The sequence below is a fragment of the Coturnix japonica genome, chromosome 1 (assembly GCF_054131305.1).
Source record: "Coturnix japonica strain WE chromosome 1, WE-NBRP24, whole genome shotgun sequence".
In the NCBI taxonomy this organism is placed as follows: domain Eukaryota; kingdom Metazoa; phylum Chordata; class Aves; order Galliformes; family Phasianidae; genus Coturnix; species Coturnix japonica.
The window spans coordinates 43,244,000-43,262,634 of NC_140663.1; the positions used below are offsets into that span (position 1 = coordinate 43,244,000).

Below are 18,635 nucleotides of genomic sequence, written 5' to 3' on the forward strand. Positions count from 1 at the left end.
CTTAAGGAAAACATTCAAATTTTCTTGTTTGAAAAAGCAGATAAACTTCTGCTATGTGTTGTACAGATTGCTTTGTCCTTTCTGGCCCTTATACAGATAGATATTAAAAACTTGAAATACGTAGCATGTTCCAGTGAGGTGGCTACAGCACTTGCCAGGAAACAGATAACCTGAGTGCTTTGTCTCTGGACATATCCACCCACCTTCCAGACCTCAAGGAAAGATGATCTGTGGCTATTTCCTTGATAAGCTAAATGGTTTTGAGAAATATCTTCTTGAAATTTAGAGTGAGTTTACATTATTCTGAGAGTGGACATTTTTATTGGAGACAGCAAAAGCATTCCTTTGCTGTTGGAACATGAATGAGTGTTTTCTCATTGCCCTCTGAAGCACTTAATTGCTATTCAGGACCTTACAGATGAAGGCTAAACCATGCTGTAAAGTTGCTGTTATAGATTTATAATGACACAGTAGCCCACACAGAAGTGACAAGGCATGATGACCCATTGCTATATTTTCTAATTTCTGCATGCACGTTTCCAATGGAGTATTTGGTTTGAAGACTAATTTTTGGAGATTTCTCATCGAATTAAGCTCCATGCTTAATTGTTCTCAAAAAACAAACACAGCATGTCAGGCTCCAGGTAGTGGTGGTTTATAGCCATGGTAAGCATAAATGTAAAAAGTACCCATTTGTAACTCATTCTGGTTCATTGTCACTCAGCCTCCTGATGATGCCAAGATCCTTGAGATTTCTGAGTGCTAAAATAATAGATTGGGAGGATTATTTTTCTTACTGAATGCTGCTGCTAAGCTTATTTGGGTTTACATAGTAATAGTTCAAGTACCTTGATTAGTGGGCATATGTGGCCGTATGTAAGAAGCATACATGCCAGCTGTTTTCTGTTTTAGAACATAATTTACAGATGGTTTTCCTTTACACTGATAGCGTTGGTTGTATTTATGAAAAATAGTTCTAGGATATGTGCAGTAATGTTCTAGTTACGTCCAGAATTCAAATAACAGAAACTTACTATGTGGAGCAGCTTAAGGAAAAGAAGACCATGTCAGGAAAATAGTCATAAACAGTTGAACTCTGAAAACTCCAGTCAGCAATCCCAAACCTAAAATATGGGATCCTGTCAAGGGAGAAGGATGCTGCTTTAATGCTGGCTGGATTCTATTCAGTGGTCTTGTATATGGATCTGGCTGCAGTGAATAGCTGTGCCTCGAGCAGCCTCTCTGCTTGGCCTGTGCAGCTAAAGGAATAAGGAGGAAGTCTGGTTGGGGCTGCTGTTTAGTTCTGTGTCTTCTGGATTTAAGGATTATTTGTCACATATATGATAGACTGTGTAGCTGCTTCCAGTGTGAGTCCTGTTTTGGAATATATTGCTCATTCAAATTACAATTCAGTGGTAATGACTTTCAGAGTAAAGCACCTGATAGTAGTTATTTATTTTGGAGAAATCCTTGCAGGGTTTTTTTTTGGGTTTTTTTTTGTTTGTTTTAAGCTTTATTTCTTTATGACCCACCCCATTTTAATATGGCTTTGTCATCTTTAGTAAAAGTCCTTGGAGTCCTGCTCTCTCTTCTGTGACCAGCATTTTGAAAGAGAGTTCTACTAAAAGGTTCCGGTTGGTTTGCCATACTGACCAACAAACTAAGGTGTTCCTGTAACCTACTGTCAGAAACCTACTTTAGCAGGGAGTTGGATGAGATGTTCTCCTGAGGTCCCTTCTAGCCCTTGGGATTGCGTGATTGAAGTCTTCTGGGACTTGGTAGTTTGAGACTTCATTTGTGTCTCTATTTTGACTCGTTCCTTTAACCCAGTGAGGTTTGTCATTCTTCAGGAATTGATTTGACCTGTAGTTTTTGTTGATTATTGCTTTGCTGGCGATGCAGTCTGGTACAGAAACAGATCCCAGTAAAAAAAGCTTTCTGGTTGGGTTGGGGTGGAGATACTTGGGGCTGGTATAAAGATGCAGTTTACAAAATTCCTTTCCTTGCCTGTGATACTACCTGTGGCTCACAACACAAAAATCTGTTACTAGTGGCAGACAGCTATGTTTCTTCCTGTGCCCCCTTCCCATGGGAGGGAATTAGGGTGGTGATAATAAAGCCTAGGGCTTTCAGAAGGCGCTGTAGCCTTTCAGAGGAGGTATAGTGGTATACTAGGGATATTTGTTGGCAAGGAGGTTGGTTGGTTGGTTTGCTTTCCTCCTCTTCCTTGATCCTGGAATCTTTAATCATGTCAACTTTGGATGATATAAACTGCCTATCACAAAGGCAAAGATCTGTGGAATCTTCTAGGGAAGATTATGAGGCAAACTCGTTCAGTTTAATCTTTAGAAAGGTTATAAATAATTCATAGGTGTACCCGGATTTTACTGTTTAACTTTTGCAGAAAATGTGTGAGGATGATCTTTTTCCACCTAGTGGGAGTCTTGATGTGTGATGTTTGCTACCAGATGAGCAGCACAGACCCATCTGCTGGCTGTTCAAGCTAGGCTTATGTAGCCTCTCTTGTTTGGTGATGTGAAGGGGGAAGCAACAATGCCTCTAATTCTTTGCAGAGCTCAGTGTATTATGTTGCTGTTCTTAAATTCCTAAACTGACTTCAGTTACTCTTCAGATAATACTGTACTTGAGAACCATTTTCTAATAAGAAGATACACCATCTGTATGAAAAACATCGGGAAAAGCCCTTCTAATCTGGCAGTACAAGGCCATGAAATGTATAGACTGATGCATTGTTTCTTCTTTCAGCAGTTTTCAGTTGTGGCTGCTACTACAGACTGTGCCTTCAGTTGTGGTATATGAGGTGCTTGGGTGTGGTTATGGGAGATACTACTCTGTCAAGAAGTGAAACTTTGCTTGTAAATCTAATCACAGAATTGCAGGGGTTGAAAGGGACCTCAAGAGATCATCTCATCCAATCCCCAGGTTCCTTATACTAGGTCACACCTGTACGCATCTGATTGGGTCTTGAATATCTCCATAGAAGGATACTCCACAACCTCTGTGGGCAACCTGTTCCAGTACTCCATCACTTTTGCCATAAAGAAGTCCTTCTGTGTGTTTGCTTGGAATTTCCTGCATTTGAATTTTTGGCCATTACTCCTTATCCTGTTGCTGTGCACCTAGGTAGAGCTGCTGGGTAGAGCTTGGCCTCAAAACCATTGTGCCTGTCAAGTTACACTAATCACAAATGTGAGTTTATAAAAACATTAGTCAGCTCTTACAGATAAGAAGTGAAATTAAAAAGATGTGGAAGGATTTTGGTTTCCAAAACATTTCAAACTCACTGGCATGTATTACAGGATCTTTCCTTATGTGTTTCTGAAAATGTGGAACTTTGTAATAAATCAGGCTTATACTGTGATCAATAACTGCTGTACTGGATCACTATAGAATTACCTAGTGTAGCATCTTGCCATGGTTAGTGGCTGGTAGCAGATGTTCTGCGAAAGAATACAAGATTGGCACAAATGTTGTGTTGCTTCCTGGTAGTGGTCCCAAAGTCTCTGTTTCTCCAACTCAGGAAGCATTGGGAGCAGCAGCTTCCTTGGCAGTGGATTTTGTGTCTTGTAGTGTTGAAGTTCTCTGTTGATTTCTACATGTCCCACCATCTGTGACATTTTTCAGAATTATTTGTGGAGTGTGACTTCTCTCCATGAACAGCTGGATATTTCTCTTGTTCTGTCTGCCTGCTGGCTGACTGGCTCTGACTTGCATGGCCATTGGACTTGATTACAGGCTAAACCGTGAGAGCTTCAGGCTTTGCATCCTTTGCTCACGGATGGATAATCTGACCTGTTACTGTTTATGAGCAGATGCTTCTTTGGGTGCTTAATGTCTATCTGGAAGCCGAAGTTACTGATTCTGTAAACCTAGTTCTTTAAAATGTGTTGCCCCGTTCAGGTTCTTAGTAAAGCATAAGCTGAGAAAGCAAACTTTAAGGATGCTGCTGACCAGTCGTGGGGTTGTCAGTAACACTGGCTGCATCTTCCATGTCCTGATTCTGAAGCACCTTAAGCCTGTGTTAAGCTTCAGAGTGAATAAGTCTTAATTCCATTCATGCCACAGTGACACTGTTGATTCAAGTTGATTCAGTTATACACAGTTCAAGAAAACTTACTGTCGTGTTTTATCTTATGTGAGAATAGTACTTATATATGGCTGATAAGCTTTCTGTTTTGTTATCACGTAATACTGATGTGGCAACTCAGTGATTCAGTTGTAGGAAGTAGGGTATTTCAAAGGTTCATAACATATTTGGTGGAGACAGGAAGCCAGAAGCTGTGATCATTCAGCCTTCACTTTATACTCAGCTTTCTGCCTGTCATTTGGGGAATTCCTGCAGGCTTAAAGAATCTGTCTCTCTACAGTGAATGACACTACAAATAAGAATGTGCTTATGTTTGGTGTGATCAGCTTTTATTGTCCTTTTCTGTGCCCTTTCCTCCAAACTTAGAGAATTATTATAACCAAGAGAACTTCACAGTTGTGCTTTAAGAACTGGGTACTGTTCTCTGGAGCAAAAGATAATGCTGGACTTTTAACAATTAGAGGTTCTTGAATGCTTAGTTTTCACAGATGTTCCAAGAGAAAATTTTGCATATGATTTTCCTTAGCCCTGGTTCCTGTAACTGCTGCTTTAAGCAGCAAATAACTCGTTATATCTGTGAAGAAGCTATTTTATGTAGTATATGATGGTTTCTGGGGATCTGTTGGCAGGAGGTTTAGCTGAATATCTTTTCCTTCACTTAGATAATCTAAAAATATCTAGGAACTAATATGAAAAGGCTAAAGGCTTTTGCACTATAGTACAGATACGGACTACAGTTGGACCAGGCAGGTTGCATCTTCTAAAGATGCTGCAGCAATCTTGTTCATGCTACACCATGAAAAGGCAAGTGAGAGTTGTTTGTTTAATATAAAATCTGAGCTGTCCTTTGGTAGAAGTTTAAATAATGTGTATGTTTCTTTTGGAGCATCCTACAATGATAGTGCTCTGTGCTGGGTATACTTAGTGATGTGCCTCTTGTTCTTCAGACATCCTTTGAGATCAAACCAGCTGTAATATTAGGCCTATGTGAACAAATGCAGCTGAAAGCAGCAGGTCAGTAATAAGTCCTGGTAAATTATCCAGATGCTAAGTTGGCTGCAGAATGTTGCAAGCTGTTATTTTCAAACAGTCTTGCAGCCTCAACTGGTGTGATTTCTGTGTGAGAGAGTATTTCTGGGTAATCTCTCTAAAGGCTGTAGAGCTTGTCAGATCTGAGCTTTTTTGTAATTGGACCTGGGAATGCTGGCTATTATTATTAGGTGTGCAGTATAATACAAGCTAGCACAAGGTGTTTTCACTACAGAATGGCATGTTCTTACCTCTCTGAAGAAGAGAGGAGAACTGAAGAACAGCGGAGAAAGAAAGAGGCTGATGGAAAAACTGATAAGAACTCCAGTAGGCGAAAAACTGAAGCAAACTCTTGAGGTTTGTCTTCTCCTGTATGAAGACGTCCTAACTAACTAACTAACGCCTCGTTAACAGCTGTACCAAGTTTCCTTAAAAGCGCAGTCAGGGCCATGTCATGTTAATTTACTGGCTCAATGATCTGTTCCCTTTCTTTGGAGGAACCGGTTCTCTTAAGGTTGAAAAACTTTTTTTACTTCAGGAAAAGAATTCAAGGATATGTTGTATCAGTTTGGAAACCATCTGGGATTTGGTGATAGCAGCTACTTTAACATCATTACTTTTGGATAATAGGTTTCACAGATTCACAGTTCAAGGGGGGTTGTAACATCAAATGGGGTTCTAAGCTGTTCCAGCCAGCATCCCTAAAGTTACTCAGGGTAGCGCCAGTGAAGCTTCTGTGTCTGGGATTATTATTATTTTTAATCTTCAGAGATAAAAGTGTCAGAAAAAATGGATATTGGGAAGTTCAGATTTCATATGCTTCACAGATCTGGGGAGGTACAGCTGCCATCACTCAGACTCTGTGCCTTGCTGCAGGGAGCTTGAGTGGCTGCAGTCTCTTAGCCAGTTACCATAACACTGAGTACTTGGTCTGCCAGGATGCTCTGCCCTGGTGCTGCGTACTGTTTATTATGTTAGTGACTACAGTTAAATGCTGTCATATCACAAATTGCTGCACGTACATATATTAACAAAGCTCTTAGTCTCTAAACCATCTGTCTTCTACAAAATGCTTTGTTTTGCCAAAGTACTGTCCTGGCTGCTTGATAATGTTTCTGTATTGGAATGTGGATCTCTTACAATGAAATCGATAATTTAGACCTCGTACCCAGAAAACTGGTGTATTAGGGCTTGCAAACAGTATTTCACTTTTTAATACTAGTGATCCTTTACAGCGAGAGTGGCAGAAGTAAGTAGGCGTGCACTTGTTCTCTTTATGGCCTAGGGAGAGCACAATATTAAGGAAAATTTAGACTATTGGCACACGTGTAGGTACTCCCGTTGTGCTTTCTGCATGATCAAGTGAGCTGACCCATTTCAATCCACTTTCTGTCAATGACTATTAGCAGATGGTCTGAAGAAAAAGTGCAAGAAATGGGAGTTTCTCTTTTTAGAAAAAAAAATTGCTCTAGTAATGAGAGATTTAGGGATCTCGGTTCAAAATTTTTCATGTTTAACAACAGCTAATAGATATCTTATGCCTTCTACCTCATCAACTAAATACATTTGCTTTCTGATTATTACCAATTGCAAGTTAAGTGTATCTACGAGATGCTGCTGGACATTGCCCACCTTTGCTCCTTTCTCTGTGTGAATGTTTTCACATGGGCTTCTTTAAACAGGATGTGGAGCTGCTGGAGTGCTGTTTGACAGCAGTGTCAGTGCTATATAGAGAAAGCATACAGACAAATGCTAGCTACTGTTATTTTGTGTGTGCACATACATATATGCAATGTTCCTTTTTTCATCTTGAGATGCTGTTAAATTAATCTCTGTGAACTTGATCCCAAGTTCCATGTTATAGATGGAATATATCTTGTAGTACTACCTTGTGAGGTTTACTGTCACTGCATTACTTTTCCGATGAAGTTAATCTTCAGAATGAATTCTCTAGAATAGCCTTAGAGCTGACTGGTTATGTTTCTTGGTAGCTTTGCATGAGTGTTACTGTTCTGATTTTGAAAAATGAGCATTACTCTGATGCAGAATTGGACATATATCAGGTATATTAACCTCCTCCACACCCCCAAAGTGGAGACAGTTCACTGGAGAGAATCTTTAGGTTGGATGCTGGAATTGGTGTTTTCCCAAGCAAATAAATATTGCTTTTAATTTAGTTTCTTGAAACATGGTGCACAGCTGCTCTTCATTTCTCATTGTTAAATAACAGGCCATTTACTGACTGAAGCAAACTATTGGCATTATTGCTAGCAGATGCTGAACTCTAAGTGTTAACTTAAACAGCTCATAAATGTTAATCATGTTGCAATTTTGCTAGAGCTTGTTTGCATATCCCAGAGGCACTGGCTAACATGTCACACTTGTTTTTACATGAATTGATAACTTTTCCTAGCTGAGATTCCAGAAATTGCTTCATAGTTCAGTGGGTTTATTGTGATGACCTGGAAGTTCTTCAGAGCTGCATTTCAATGCATGCAGCTTCGTTAGTACTAACATAGCTTTACTTACACATGTTTCAGTAGGCTTGAAGTTGCTGGATGTGCAGTGGAATAAGTACAGTATTGATCAGAATATGCCCTTTACTTACTGATCAGTTATTTAGCGATCTGTACAAAGAGAAATCAAGATAAAAACTGAACAAAATATCTGCAGTGTAGTGCATGCTTCAGTTTTTAAAGTAATGCCATTTTAAATGGTAATGCTTTTTCAGCCATACAAGTGTGAAGTGTGTTATAGCAAACAACTTGCATACAGGGAATGCAAAAAGTATAAGAGTTGCTGAAGAAATGCACGTTACCTGTGTAACAAGCCATTAAATGGTGTGCTGCGGCCTTTTAACAATCCTTGCAGCTAACATGAATGGGTTTTATAAACACAACAAAGCTTCCAGGCAAACCAAGACTTCTTTCAGGCCAGATTCTGTTCTGTCTGAAACACTGATAAGGTCCCACGATGTGGTTTTGAGGTGGTCAAAAGGATTGTAATATACCACTAATTAAATGACAGATAATTAAGTAAAAGTTCCTATGTTATTGTAGGAGTTTAACTTCTTTGATTTCAATCCTTGTGAAGGTCAGAAAGAAGGCAGTGTTGTTGCTAGCACATGCCATGTAGAGAAATAAGACTTAGTGTGTCTAATATACTTTCTCCCTTCTTTACTTTTATTTGAGCATTTAATGAAACTTGTTTGTTTCTTTTACTTCTTAAGGGCAATGCTCTGTGTTTAGAGTTGTGTTTTGTACCTTGAGGCTATACTCACTATGAAAATAGTCTAAATTGCAGTTAGTGTAGGATGCTGGTATCTGCTGGTGAACACACAGACCTGGCTACGATGCAACCGTTCTAAGCAATATACCATTTTTTCTCCTGCTATGCATTTAGTTTGTACTTTGATTGCATATGTGTCTGTGCTGTTCTTCAAGCTTCAGCTTCTTTCCTCTGCGAGGAAGCATGGTTTAGAGTCAGAAGATGATGATAGGTGGAACTGGGTTTTGTAGTTGTTTAGGTATGAGCTACATATACATAATGCTGAAGTTGCCACATATAGAAATCTTTGTGCAAGGAATTGATCTCAAAATTCATTTCTGAGCATAGGATTAAATATCACTCTTCAAGTAGACAGACATAAGAATTTGATTCCAAACTTTCTCCTAAAAGCCGGGTGAAGGGTTGAATACACAATCTGGTATTACTTTGGATAAAAATGAAATGGAAAACTACGAGTTAAGAAAGTAGTGACATGAATTTTGTTTCTTTTTCAGTATGCAGATCCAGAGAAGCTGTATTGTCTGCTCTCTTAGCTGAAACCAGGGTGTTTTTCTTTTCTTTGTTCCTGGCACATAGAACATATTTCAGCTTCAGTGTGAATTAAATGCCGATGAAAAGCGTAGATGACTTGATGAAAGTTATCTGACATGTAGAAAGTTTTGTACCTGATAAACCTTGGTTAATGCTTCATTAAAAGTAGTCCCAAGGTTTGGTTGGTCTCTGTACCAAAAAAAAAAAGGGATGGGCAAAGAAATGAATCGCCCTGTGTGAGAAGCTTTTCATTGTTTCTGTTCAATAATTCTGTAACCCTTCTGAAAAGTCTGAATGGATGACCTAAATGTAGTTCCAAATCCCTGGGAAAGGGAATAAATTGGTCTTGAACATGAAGTCCTGAGTTGAATTTGTAGAAGATTTCAAGCAAGCAGTCAGCAAAAAGGAGCTGAAAGAACTTGACATTGTACATCATACATTCTAAGCATTTCTTTGCAACTGTACGACTTGAAACCCAAATAGGCTAGTAGATTGTCAAAGTGCTTACATACCTAGGTAGGGAGGAACATCAATAGCATCTTTCATATTACCTGTGTGACTCGTAAGTAGGAGGACAGACTTGAACTCCAGTTATTAACTAGAAGATTGTGTGTTTGTAGATAATTTGTGTGGGGAGAATGAAAGTGATAGAGAAGTGAAATATAAAAAGGAACTATAAAAAGGTTCTCAAAAGTACCAATCACTTTCTTCTGTTGTGTTTTTTTTTTCTTGCAGCCCCTCAAGTGCTGACCTTCTTTATCTATTAAGTTATTATAAACTTTTGCTGCTCTGCGAACACATAAAGATGTCTCGCAGCCCTGATGCTAAGGAAGACCCTGTGGAATGCCCCCTTTGCATGGAGCCTCTGGAGATTGATGACATCAACTTCTTCCCTTGCACCTGTGGCTACCAAATCTGTCGTTTCTGTTGGCATCGTATCCGCACTGATGAGAATGGACTTTGTCCTGCTTGCAGAAAGGTAAATATCCTGGATCAGCAGCGTGTCTTGCTCATATCACAAGGCTCTTGCCTTGTGGTGATACCAAAGACATCCTTTTCCTTCTGGGAAACATTCTTCTAGTAGTGGCGTAATTCAAAGGTGAGGTGTTGGATCTTTGAAACTTGTGTCTGCGCGTATCAAATCTATTGTGCAACTGCTAGTCTTGATTTGTTGAATTCAGAAACTGGATTAGTAGGGGAAGCTGTAGAACAGAGGTATGCTGATGCTGGGAAAACAGCATAATAATAATAATTCTGTGATTTGGAGTACTCATGCATTGCCAGAGTTTCGATCAGGAAGGACAGTGAGGATTCCAGTGTTAGGGGTTTTCTGAGGGTCAGGGTTCTAGCTGAAGTAGCAGATCTGTCTGAGGCAAGCTTATAAAGCACCTGCTTGTTTTGTTTGCAGTACCAGAGCTCTTAATCCATTTTTCTGGATGCTGAACATGTAAAAACTTTGGGAAATATCCAATGATATTAAAATTTAAAGCTTTTTAAAATCTAGGCTAAGTCTGTTTGCCTCCTATTCTGATCTTGTTGCAAAATACTTAAAGGTAGTATTTTGAGAGTCTCGTTTATTATTTTTTTCCCCTTATCTCTTACCTGAAGTCTGGCCATTACTGTGGTTGGCCGCATCTATAAACTTCAGCTTCACCAAGTTGCCCACGTTTTTCTTTGAACTATTTTCCTTCTTCTCATGGTATTTTGTATAACCTTATTACTTCATCTTCAATGTTTACTATAAAATAATTTCTCAGTATCATATCTTTAATTCTAATTATATCCCTTGATTGTAACTTTCTTGCCCAGCCTTCCTTTTTTTGTAATTCCAGCTACTTATATCCGCTTTTTCTCCTGATATTTAATTGTGTTCCTATCCTCAGTTTATGCCTTTGGCTTCCTGTCTCACATTACAGCTCCCTTCTCAGACCCTGAGTAATCTTACCTGAGTTCACTATCTTGATTCACTGCCACAGCTTTATATAAACACTTCCAGTCGTATTTTCTTGCTGCTCTTTTGGGCTTTAGTTATGCTAGAGCTCTCTGGGCTAGCTTGTCTTCGGATGCCTCTGCAAACTCCGAGGCTATTGCAGAGTAAGATTGTTAACATGTTGTAACAAGTTGGCGCAGTATTTGTTCTGCGGATTCTACAAGGAAGGTCTACCCGTCATTGGCCAAATTGGTTTCCACGTATGTGTCATGTGCAGCAGACACGGTGCTGTATAGGACTTTACATAGTACAAGCAAATTTCTACTCTACAAACACAAGATCTCATGGTACAAACGACTTTTACTGGGGGTTTTTGGGGGGGCTTTTTTTTTTTTTTTTTTTGGAATTTCCTCATCTGTGTAAGTTGCGACATGTATTTGGATATATTATGCTACTTTTTTTTTTTTTTTTGCCAACAACTGATTTGTCTCTGGCCATTATTGCAAGTTTGGGGATGATATGTGAGAAATCACACAATTGGCATTGCTGCTCAGTGCCTCTGGGATTCCTTCAAATACAGATATTGCCACAACTCAACTTTCTTATGTGGAATAATCTGCCTTATGATTGGTTACACAAATATTTTACTGAGTTGGAATACAGTTTGTGTGGAAAAAGGAGAGGTTCTGGAAGAAAAGCTGGAATGAACTCTGCAGTCGGAAGGAAGGAAGCACACCATTCCAGGAGAGGAAGACGGCTTCTTTTACAATGGATGTGGATTATATCTTGATGTTTTCTTCATCTGTGAACTGCAAGATGCTTTAAAGGAGAGTCGCAGCTGTTTCATTGGATTGTTGGATTGTAAAAGCACAGAGGAAGCTGGAGAACACTCCTTTTTATAGTACAGTTGGACATTGTAGTTCAGAGGCCCTGTTGAGATCCTGGGAATAAACCATTTGGAGCTATACAGCTGATGGCAGCATCAAAGGAGCTTGAAGAAATCACCTTGTGAAGTGCATTGAACCTTCTGCAACAGGTGTGTTTTTGAATGCAGTGTGTTTATGTATTTCCCATCTGTGTATAGTTAAGGCTTCTGGGGTAAAGATTGAAGCAGTTCTCTATTCTGTGTCAACTGTGCTATGCATTGGCTGCAATCACTTCATGCTGAATTAAAGAAAGTGGCAAAGCAGTAAAATTTTTGTAGATGCTTTCATTGTGAGGAAGTGACAGTAGGTACTGTGCTCTCAACAGTTACCCCTTGTTAATAATTCGTATGTCAGCGCAGGATTCTTAATGCAAAATGGAACTGTGAAAATACATACATTAAAGCAAGGGTTCATATGTTAAAGTATACCAATGTCACATACAGTTACTTAATAGGAGAACAGTTCTTGGTCCTAGGGGTGTTTAGTGGCAATAAATGTTCTCCGTCTGTTTGGCTGTTGGTCTCTAGAGAGCAGCAATGAAGTTCCCTAGTTGGGGATTTTGTATGAAAGGTTTGAGAAGATTTTGAAATAAGTCTGTTATAAATTCTATTGGCTCTGCTCTTAGAGTGATATCTGTGCTACGTGTCTGAAAGGCTTGGACTGCATATTGCATATATCTTAATTTCCTAAGTTTCTTTAACTAGCTTCTAACTAAGATGTTACCTTGCATTACTTCCCACTAAGGGGAAAGTACCTCTACATACCTGAACTGTTAGGTAGCTTAACATACATGTTCACAGAAAATATTCACGTGGTTGCAGCCAATTGAGTTAGTACGTATTAAGTTTTTTCCAGTTAGTAATGGTAGTACACACGCACTTGCTTTACTTGTGAGAACAGGAAAGTATGACTTGACCTGGAGTACTGATCTTAATGTTTATTAGTCTTAACATAGCAAAGGCATTGTAAACTGTTACAGCTTTTGAAATAAACTTACAAATCGTTTCTGCTAATTTCATTAGCTATAAGAACTGACCTGTTCTTGATGCCCTTCAGAACTGTAGGTCTAGTCAATTGTAAGGTGCTAAGCAAGCATTTCTGTTTTTTCCAGTCAATTGGTTTCTTAACTGTGAGTGAAGCAGTCACTGACTGGTCAAAATAAAATGAAAATATGCTGTCCTTAAAAGTGACCGTACATGTCAGCAAACTCACTAGTTTCAGTTGTACAACCAATGCTATTTTTTTCCTTAAAATTCAGTGTCCCAAGTACTCTTTTTATATGAATGTCTATAATTTTTAGTTAGTTACATTGCTTTGGTAGAGCATAGCACGAAAACCTTAGTGTCAGCTATTACAATTTTAAAATGTCACTAAGGAGCTCCAAAAAAGCCACAAACAGTCAAAAAGCATCACTTCTTTATTCTTCTTAATTGCTTTGCACTTCCACGAAAAAGTATAATTTGATGTGCTGCTGTTCTTTTATCTTGCTATGTCAAGGAATTGGAGAACAAACCTTATTTCTCCTGATGCATACCATTGGAGATAGAGTTTATTTTTAAGCTTACACATTTATGACCAAAAAAAACCACCTATCATGTTTTAAACATGTTCTTGTCTTTTTTCTATTCCTGCCTTTGTAAAAGCAACACAATCTTCAAACATACTTTCTTATGCTGCTAGTGCCATAACTTAATAGTTCAGTGCAATAGTTGATAGTTAGAATTTCTACTTGTTGTTTGGTATAACTAGTATGATGTATACAATACATAAACCTTATTGACTTTCTCTGTATTTCTCATTTCAGAACCTAATTCCCAGCAAGGCAGCGACTGGGAAATATTGGCACATCCGTTGTGTGGAAGGAGTGTGATCCATCTGGGAAATCACAAACTCAAAATGCTTGATCAATACCAGCTCAGCTTTCAACAAGTGGCAAAATGTGGGGGAAGATAGTCTGAAAGAAAAAAAAAAGACAAGACAGACGTAGTGAGGAAGACCATGAATTCGTCAAGGGCCATCTCTGCTAAAAGAAATGAGACTTCAGAAGAGATATTTGAACTTTTGAAGTTCTTGTAGGACTACCAGCAACGTGTAGATAGTATAAACAGTTGGGTCATAATCCATCTTGGCAGATCTTGTCGAGGTGGTTTCCATAGGTTTTGGCTGAAGAGCTTTTGTATAACTCAAGAGAAGGATATCAAATTTAGGTAGTGAATCAGTGATGTTGACATCTCTTAATGTCCTGTATTTGAAGGTATATAAATGCTGATAACATTTGATGTAGCTACTTTGCTTGGATCTCAAACTCTGTCATCTAAGGAATCAGTGATAGTAAGTTAAACAAGTACATCTTGGCCATTAGGAACATCTAGCCCCTTGTTTTATGCCATGCAAAACAGAAATAGATTTGTTCTTGACCTAGGTTGTTGGGTTTTGGTTATTTTTTTTAGGTATGTCCTGTAGCATAGCCACTAATAATGGCTGTGAGAGCTTGTGGGGACCTATGGTCCTCCTTTGGTTTAATGAGTTGGACAGAGTAAAAAGCAGGTGAAATGATATTGTGAAATTACCCCACAGTCAGTTCACTTTGATTTTCAGAGCCATTTCCCATCTGCATTTGCTGCTTATATTCTGTCTGTAATTGAACTGTCTCCTGAGTTCATGAACTTCTCTGCCAGAAGCAGTCTCTCTGAAGATGAAATCATTTATTGTCTTATTTGTAGACTGAGTTTATGCCATTATTTGGAAGTGGCAGAGTTCTTAGGACTTAGAATTTTTAGAACAAATTTCTCAAATGCTAGTAGTGCTTTGCTTACTTGTCTCTCTCCTTAAATGCATAAAATTACTCAACTTTCATCATGCTTCATGTTTTGTATAGTCATCTTTCACTTAGAATTGGGTTTCTGATTCACTCTTGCGTGAAGAGGTACGTAGACTCATTTACAGGTCCTGCAAGTCAGGGTGTCCAAATGTTAGTGTTCCTTAGCAGCATTAAATGTCAGGGAAGTGATAAGGATACAAATAAAACATTTTATATACAACTCAGCACTGCACTATCTAGTAAGAACTTTTGATCATTCTGTTGCTCAAACGAGTTATCTGTGGTGGCAAATCAACTGCTGCTACTTACAAATGGTTGAAATTTTTATTCAGGTGGTCTGGTTCTCCCTGGTCAGAAGACATGTCTACTCTATGGTTTTGAAGTTACTGCCGTTTAGTTGCATGTATCCCAGCAGTTCCCATGCTCTCCAGTACAAATACAAAGCACTGTTTTTATTATGGACAAATGATCTCCTCAGGCATATACTTGAGACATGTAGGAGGTTTGCAGACTTGTGTTGAGAACTTCCAGTAACAATTTGCTGTACGGAGAAAGGATGTACTGTCTCTGTGCTTCTCATTTGAAGATATGCTCATAATGCTGCTATACTTAGCAAGAAAATAGTGAACTGTTTGCTGTATTTTTCCTGGGTCTTCAGGGGTCTTACAGAGCCTACTGATGGCAGAGTGCCAGACAGCATTATATTTGTAAGGCCTGCCTTGTATAGCATGAGATTTGGGGAAAAAAAAATAATCTGTAAAAATCTGATTTGCCAAGATGATACCACACTATTCACTGTAGGGCAAGCTATTTTAATTATGGAACTCCATCTTGTACTGGTGCACTTTTTTGTTCCTATTTCTGAACTGAGCTTGATCATCATAACTGAATTATATCTCTTTGAGCACTCTTTTCTCTTTCCCAGAACAAACCAGTATCTCCTTTATTCTGAGACTTTGAGGAGTTCTTTAAATGAAGCATAATATAGGATTATTCCATATCTATTATCTATCCATATTTTTTACATGTTAAAACTCAAGAAAATCATTGGCTATAGCTAGTTTCAAGTGGACTTACTATGATGGGTTCTTATTTATCATCAAACGATCCCTAAATGTTCAGTAAGTGAAATCTGCATTAAGTATTCAGTATTACTTATGAATGGAATAACTCTGAAGAACAGTGTGATCTTAAGCATTGTTATTAAAGGATAATGTGAGTCCTTGTGGTGTTTTCATGCAGAGCACTTAAGTGTGTACTTTTGATTAATACTAGATGTAGTACAAGTTTAAATTCCTTCATGATACTAAAAACAGGATCTAGAGAACTTGATGTTTAAACTTTCAATAGAATCTGCTGAAGTTGGCCACGGTGTATTTTGAAATGTTGTCTCAAGTGTAGTGTTGTGATGCTAGACCTGTGACTTATTAAACTTGTAAGTGGATCTTTGTTTTGTTTGACAATGTACTCAGAAGACTATCAGTTGTAAGAATTTGCTGAGTGGCTCTTTCAGTATCAGAATACATGTGTTTAAACCAAACCTCATTTTCATTTGCTGCTGCAGGTTTACTCAGGTCATTTAGTATGACAACATTTTCTATTCTAGTATTAGTAGAGGGCAGTCAGGCAAGTTACTATATTTTTGTTGGAAATTGAAATCTTTGGTTATTGTAGTACAGACTAAGAGCTTGTCTCAGCATACTCATCTGCTTAAGTTCTTTATCTCAAATCTTTACCTTAACACACACATCCTGTGCTATTCCTTTTTGACTATGTGTTCAGCATTAGAAACGCTTTGAGGTAGGTTCTATACACCTTCTTCTGTGCCTTGGCATTGCTTTGTATGTTAAGTACAAAATGTAACTTCTCAGAATGAAAGAAGTGGCACAAGTAAGGAATATGGACTGCTTGGAGTAGTAGTCTGGGACAGAAGACTGTGCACCATAGTCTAAATGACTGGGCTAAAGTACTGCCTTTGTGGCAATAGATGCACACTCTACATAATTACAGCAGTCTTTCTAGGCAATATCAAGGACCTTTCTCTTTTTTGCTGGTTAATTTTGAAATTATAATCTAGTGTTGTATCTGTTTGAGAAGTCATCTGTAGATTATAATCTTAAGGCTTGAAATGCACCTTTGTCCAGGGAAGACAAAGCCCAAGTTGCAAAATGATGAATAAGCATAGCAAAAATACTGTCAAATCAGTGTGCAGTTAACTGTTTTGAAACCTGTCTTTTTGTTCAGAGAAGGTAACCATGTAAAGATTGAGTCACGTAATGGTGTTGCTGTTGTCTTGGGTCACTGAAATTACACTTATATTTCAATTTCTTATCCTGTAGTCTTCAAGTTTGTTAACACAGTTGTATTAGGTTTTTTGATACGCTCACAATATGCATATGCAGAATACTTTCACTCTACTTACTTTGCAGTGTTAGTGAAATCTTAATGAGATGTGTTAGCTGTCATGTTGCAGCTGCTTTTAATATTGCAAGATTGACTAGGCAGCTGAGTTAGAATGTGGCTCTTGCTTACATCAGTATTAAGCCCATAAATAGGAAAACTCTAAAAATTTGCAATATTTACTTAATATGCTACTTTCATGGTTTGGCATAGCAGTCAGAACAGTCTGATGGAGGAATGAAATGCATGTGTTAGAATGACAGGATTAACGATTTTCAAATATGTTGTCTCCAATATGGGTTGTTTTTAATTGTGTTTGTTATATCTAGCCATATCCAGAAGATCCAGCAGTGTACAAACCACTCTCCCAGGAAGAGCTGCAAAGGATAAAAAATGAAAAGAAACAGAAACAAAATGAGAGGAAACAGAAGATATCAGAGAATCGCAAACATTTGGCCAGTGTACGGGTTGTACAGAAGAATCTTGTCTTTGTGGTAGGGTTATCTCAGCGCCTAGCAGACCCAGAGGTAAGCATTTCATATTTGTAGATCTTGCTCTTAACTTGCTGTCAAGAAACTACTGGGACACCTCTGTGTGCACTCTTAGAATCATAGAATCAACAGGTTGGGAAAGACCTTAAAGATTGAGTTCAGCTGATCCATACCTCCAGTAACTAACAACCCTCTGCTAAATCATGTCCCTGAGCACCACATCCAAAAGGTTTTTAAACACATCCAGGGATGGTGACTCAATCACATCACTGGGGAGCTCCTTCCAGTGCTTAATGACCCTTTCTGTAAAGAAGTTTTTCCTAATATCTAACCTAAGCTTACTTGGTGCAGCTTGAGGCCATTTCCCCTTGTCCTGGCACCTCTCACCAGTGAGAAGAGACCAACCCCACTCTCACTGTAAGCACCTTTCAGGTATTGGAAGAGAGCAATAAGGTCTACCCTCAGTCTCCTTTTATTCAGACTAAACAGCCTCAGTTCCTTCAGTCTCTCCTAATAGGGCATATTCTCCAAGCCCTTCACAAGCCTTGTTGCTCTTCTTTGGACCTGCTCCAGCACCTCAGTGTCCTTTCTGTACCAAGTTGCCCAAAACTGAACTCAGTATTCGAGGTGAGGCCTCACCAATGCTGAGTACAGGGGCGGGATTACTTCCCTAGTCCTGCTCACCACACTGTTCCTAATACAAGCCTGGATGCCCTTGGCATTCTTGGCTAACTGGACACACTGCTGGCTCATATTCAGCCAACTGTCCATCAGCACGCCAAGGTCCCTTTCCATCGGGCAACTTTCCAGCCACTCCTCCCCAAGCCTGTAGGGTTGCCTGGGGTTGCTGTGACCAAAATGCAGGTCCTGATGCTTGTCCCTATTGAAACTCATACAGCTAACCTTGGCCCATTGATCAGTCTATCTCTTGTCCATGTCTAGTGGATACTAAATGAAGCAGCTTTTGAAAGGCTTCCTGATGCTCACTGACTCCTGCTTAAGGCAATTACTGAGCTTCCTACTCCAGAATTTTCAAGGTTGAACTTAACCAGGCTTTGAGCAACCTGATTTAGTTGTAGATGTCCAGCTCCCCTGTTACTAACAGGGGGCC

General features: G+C 38.9%; 1 protein-coding gene across 22 annotated transcripts in view; it reads left to right on the forward strand.

Annotated features, from left to right (window-relative positions):
* Positions 1-18,635, forward strand: part of CNOT4 (CCR4-NOT transcription complex subunit 4) — a 67,074-nt gene that overhangs the window by 15,780 nt on the left and 32,659 nt on the right. For all 22 annotated transcript variants that reach the window (XM_015859263.3, XM_085538957.1, XM_085538935.1 and 19 more), the window contains exons 2-3: positions 9,692-9,935; positions 17,363-17,560. In XM_015859263.3, coding sequence (XP_015714749.2) covers positions 9,762-9,935; positions 17,363-17,560 — 372 coding nt within the window. In that variant the 5' untranslated portion in view covers positions 9,692-9,761. The remainder of the gene's footprint in view (positions 1-9,691; positions 9,936-17,362; positions 17,561-18,635) is intronic.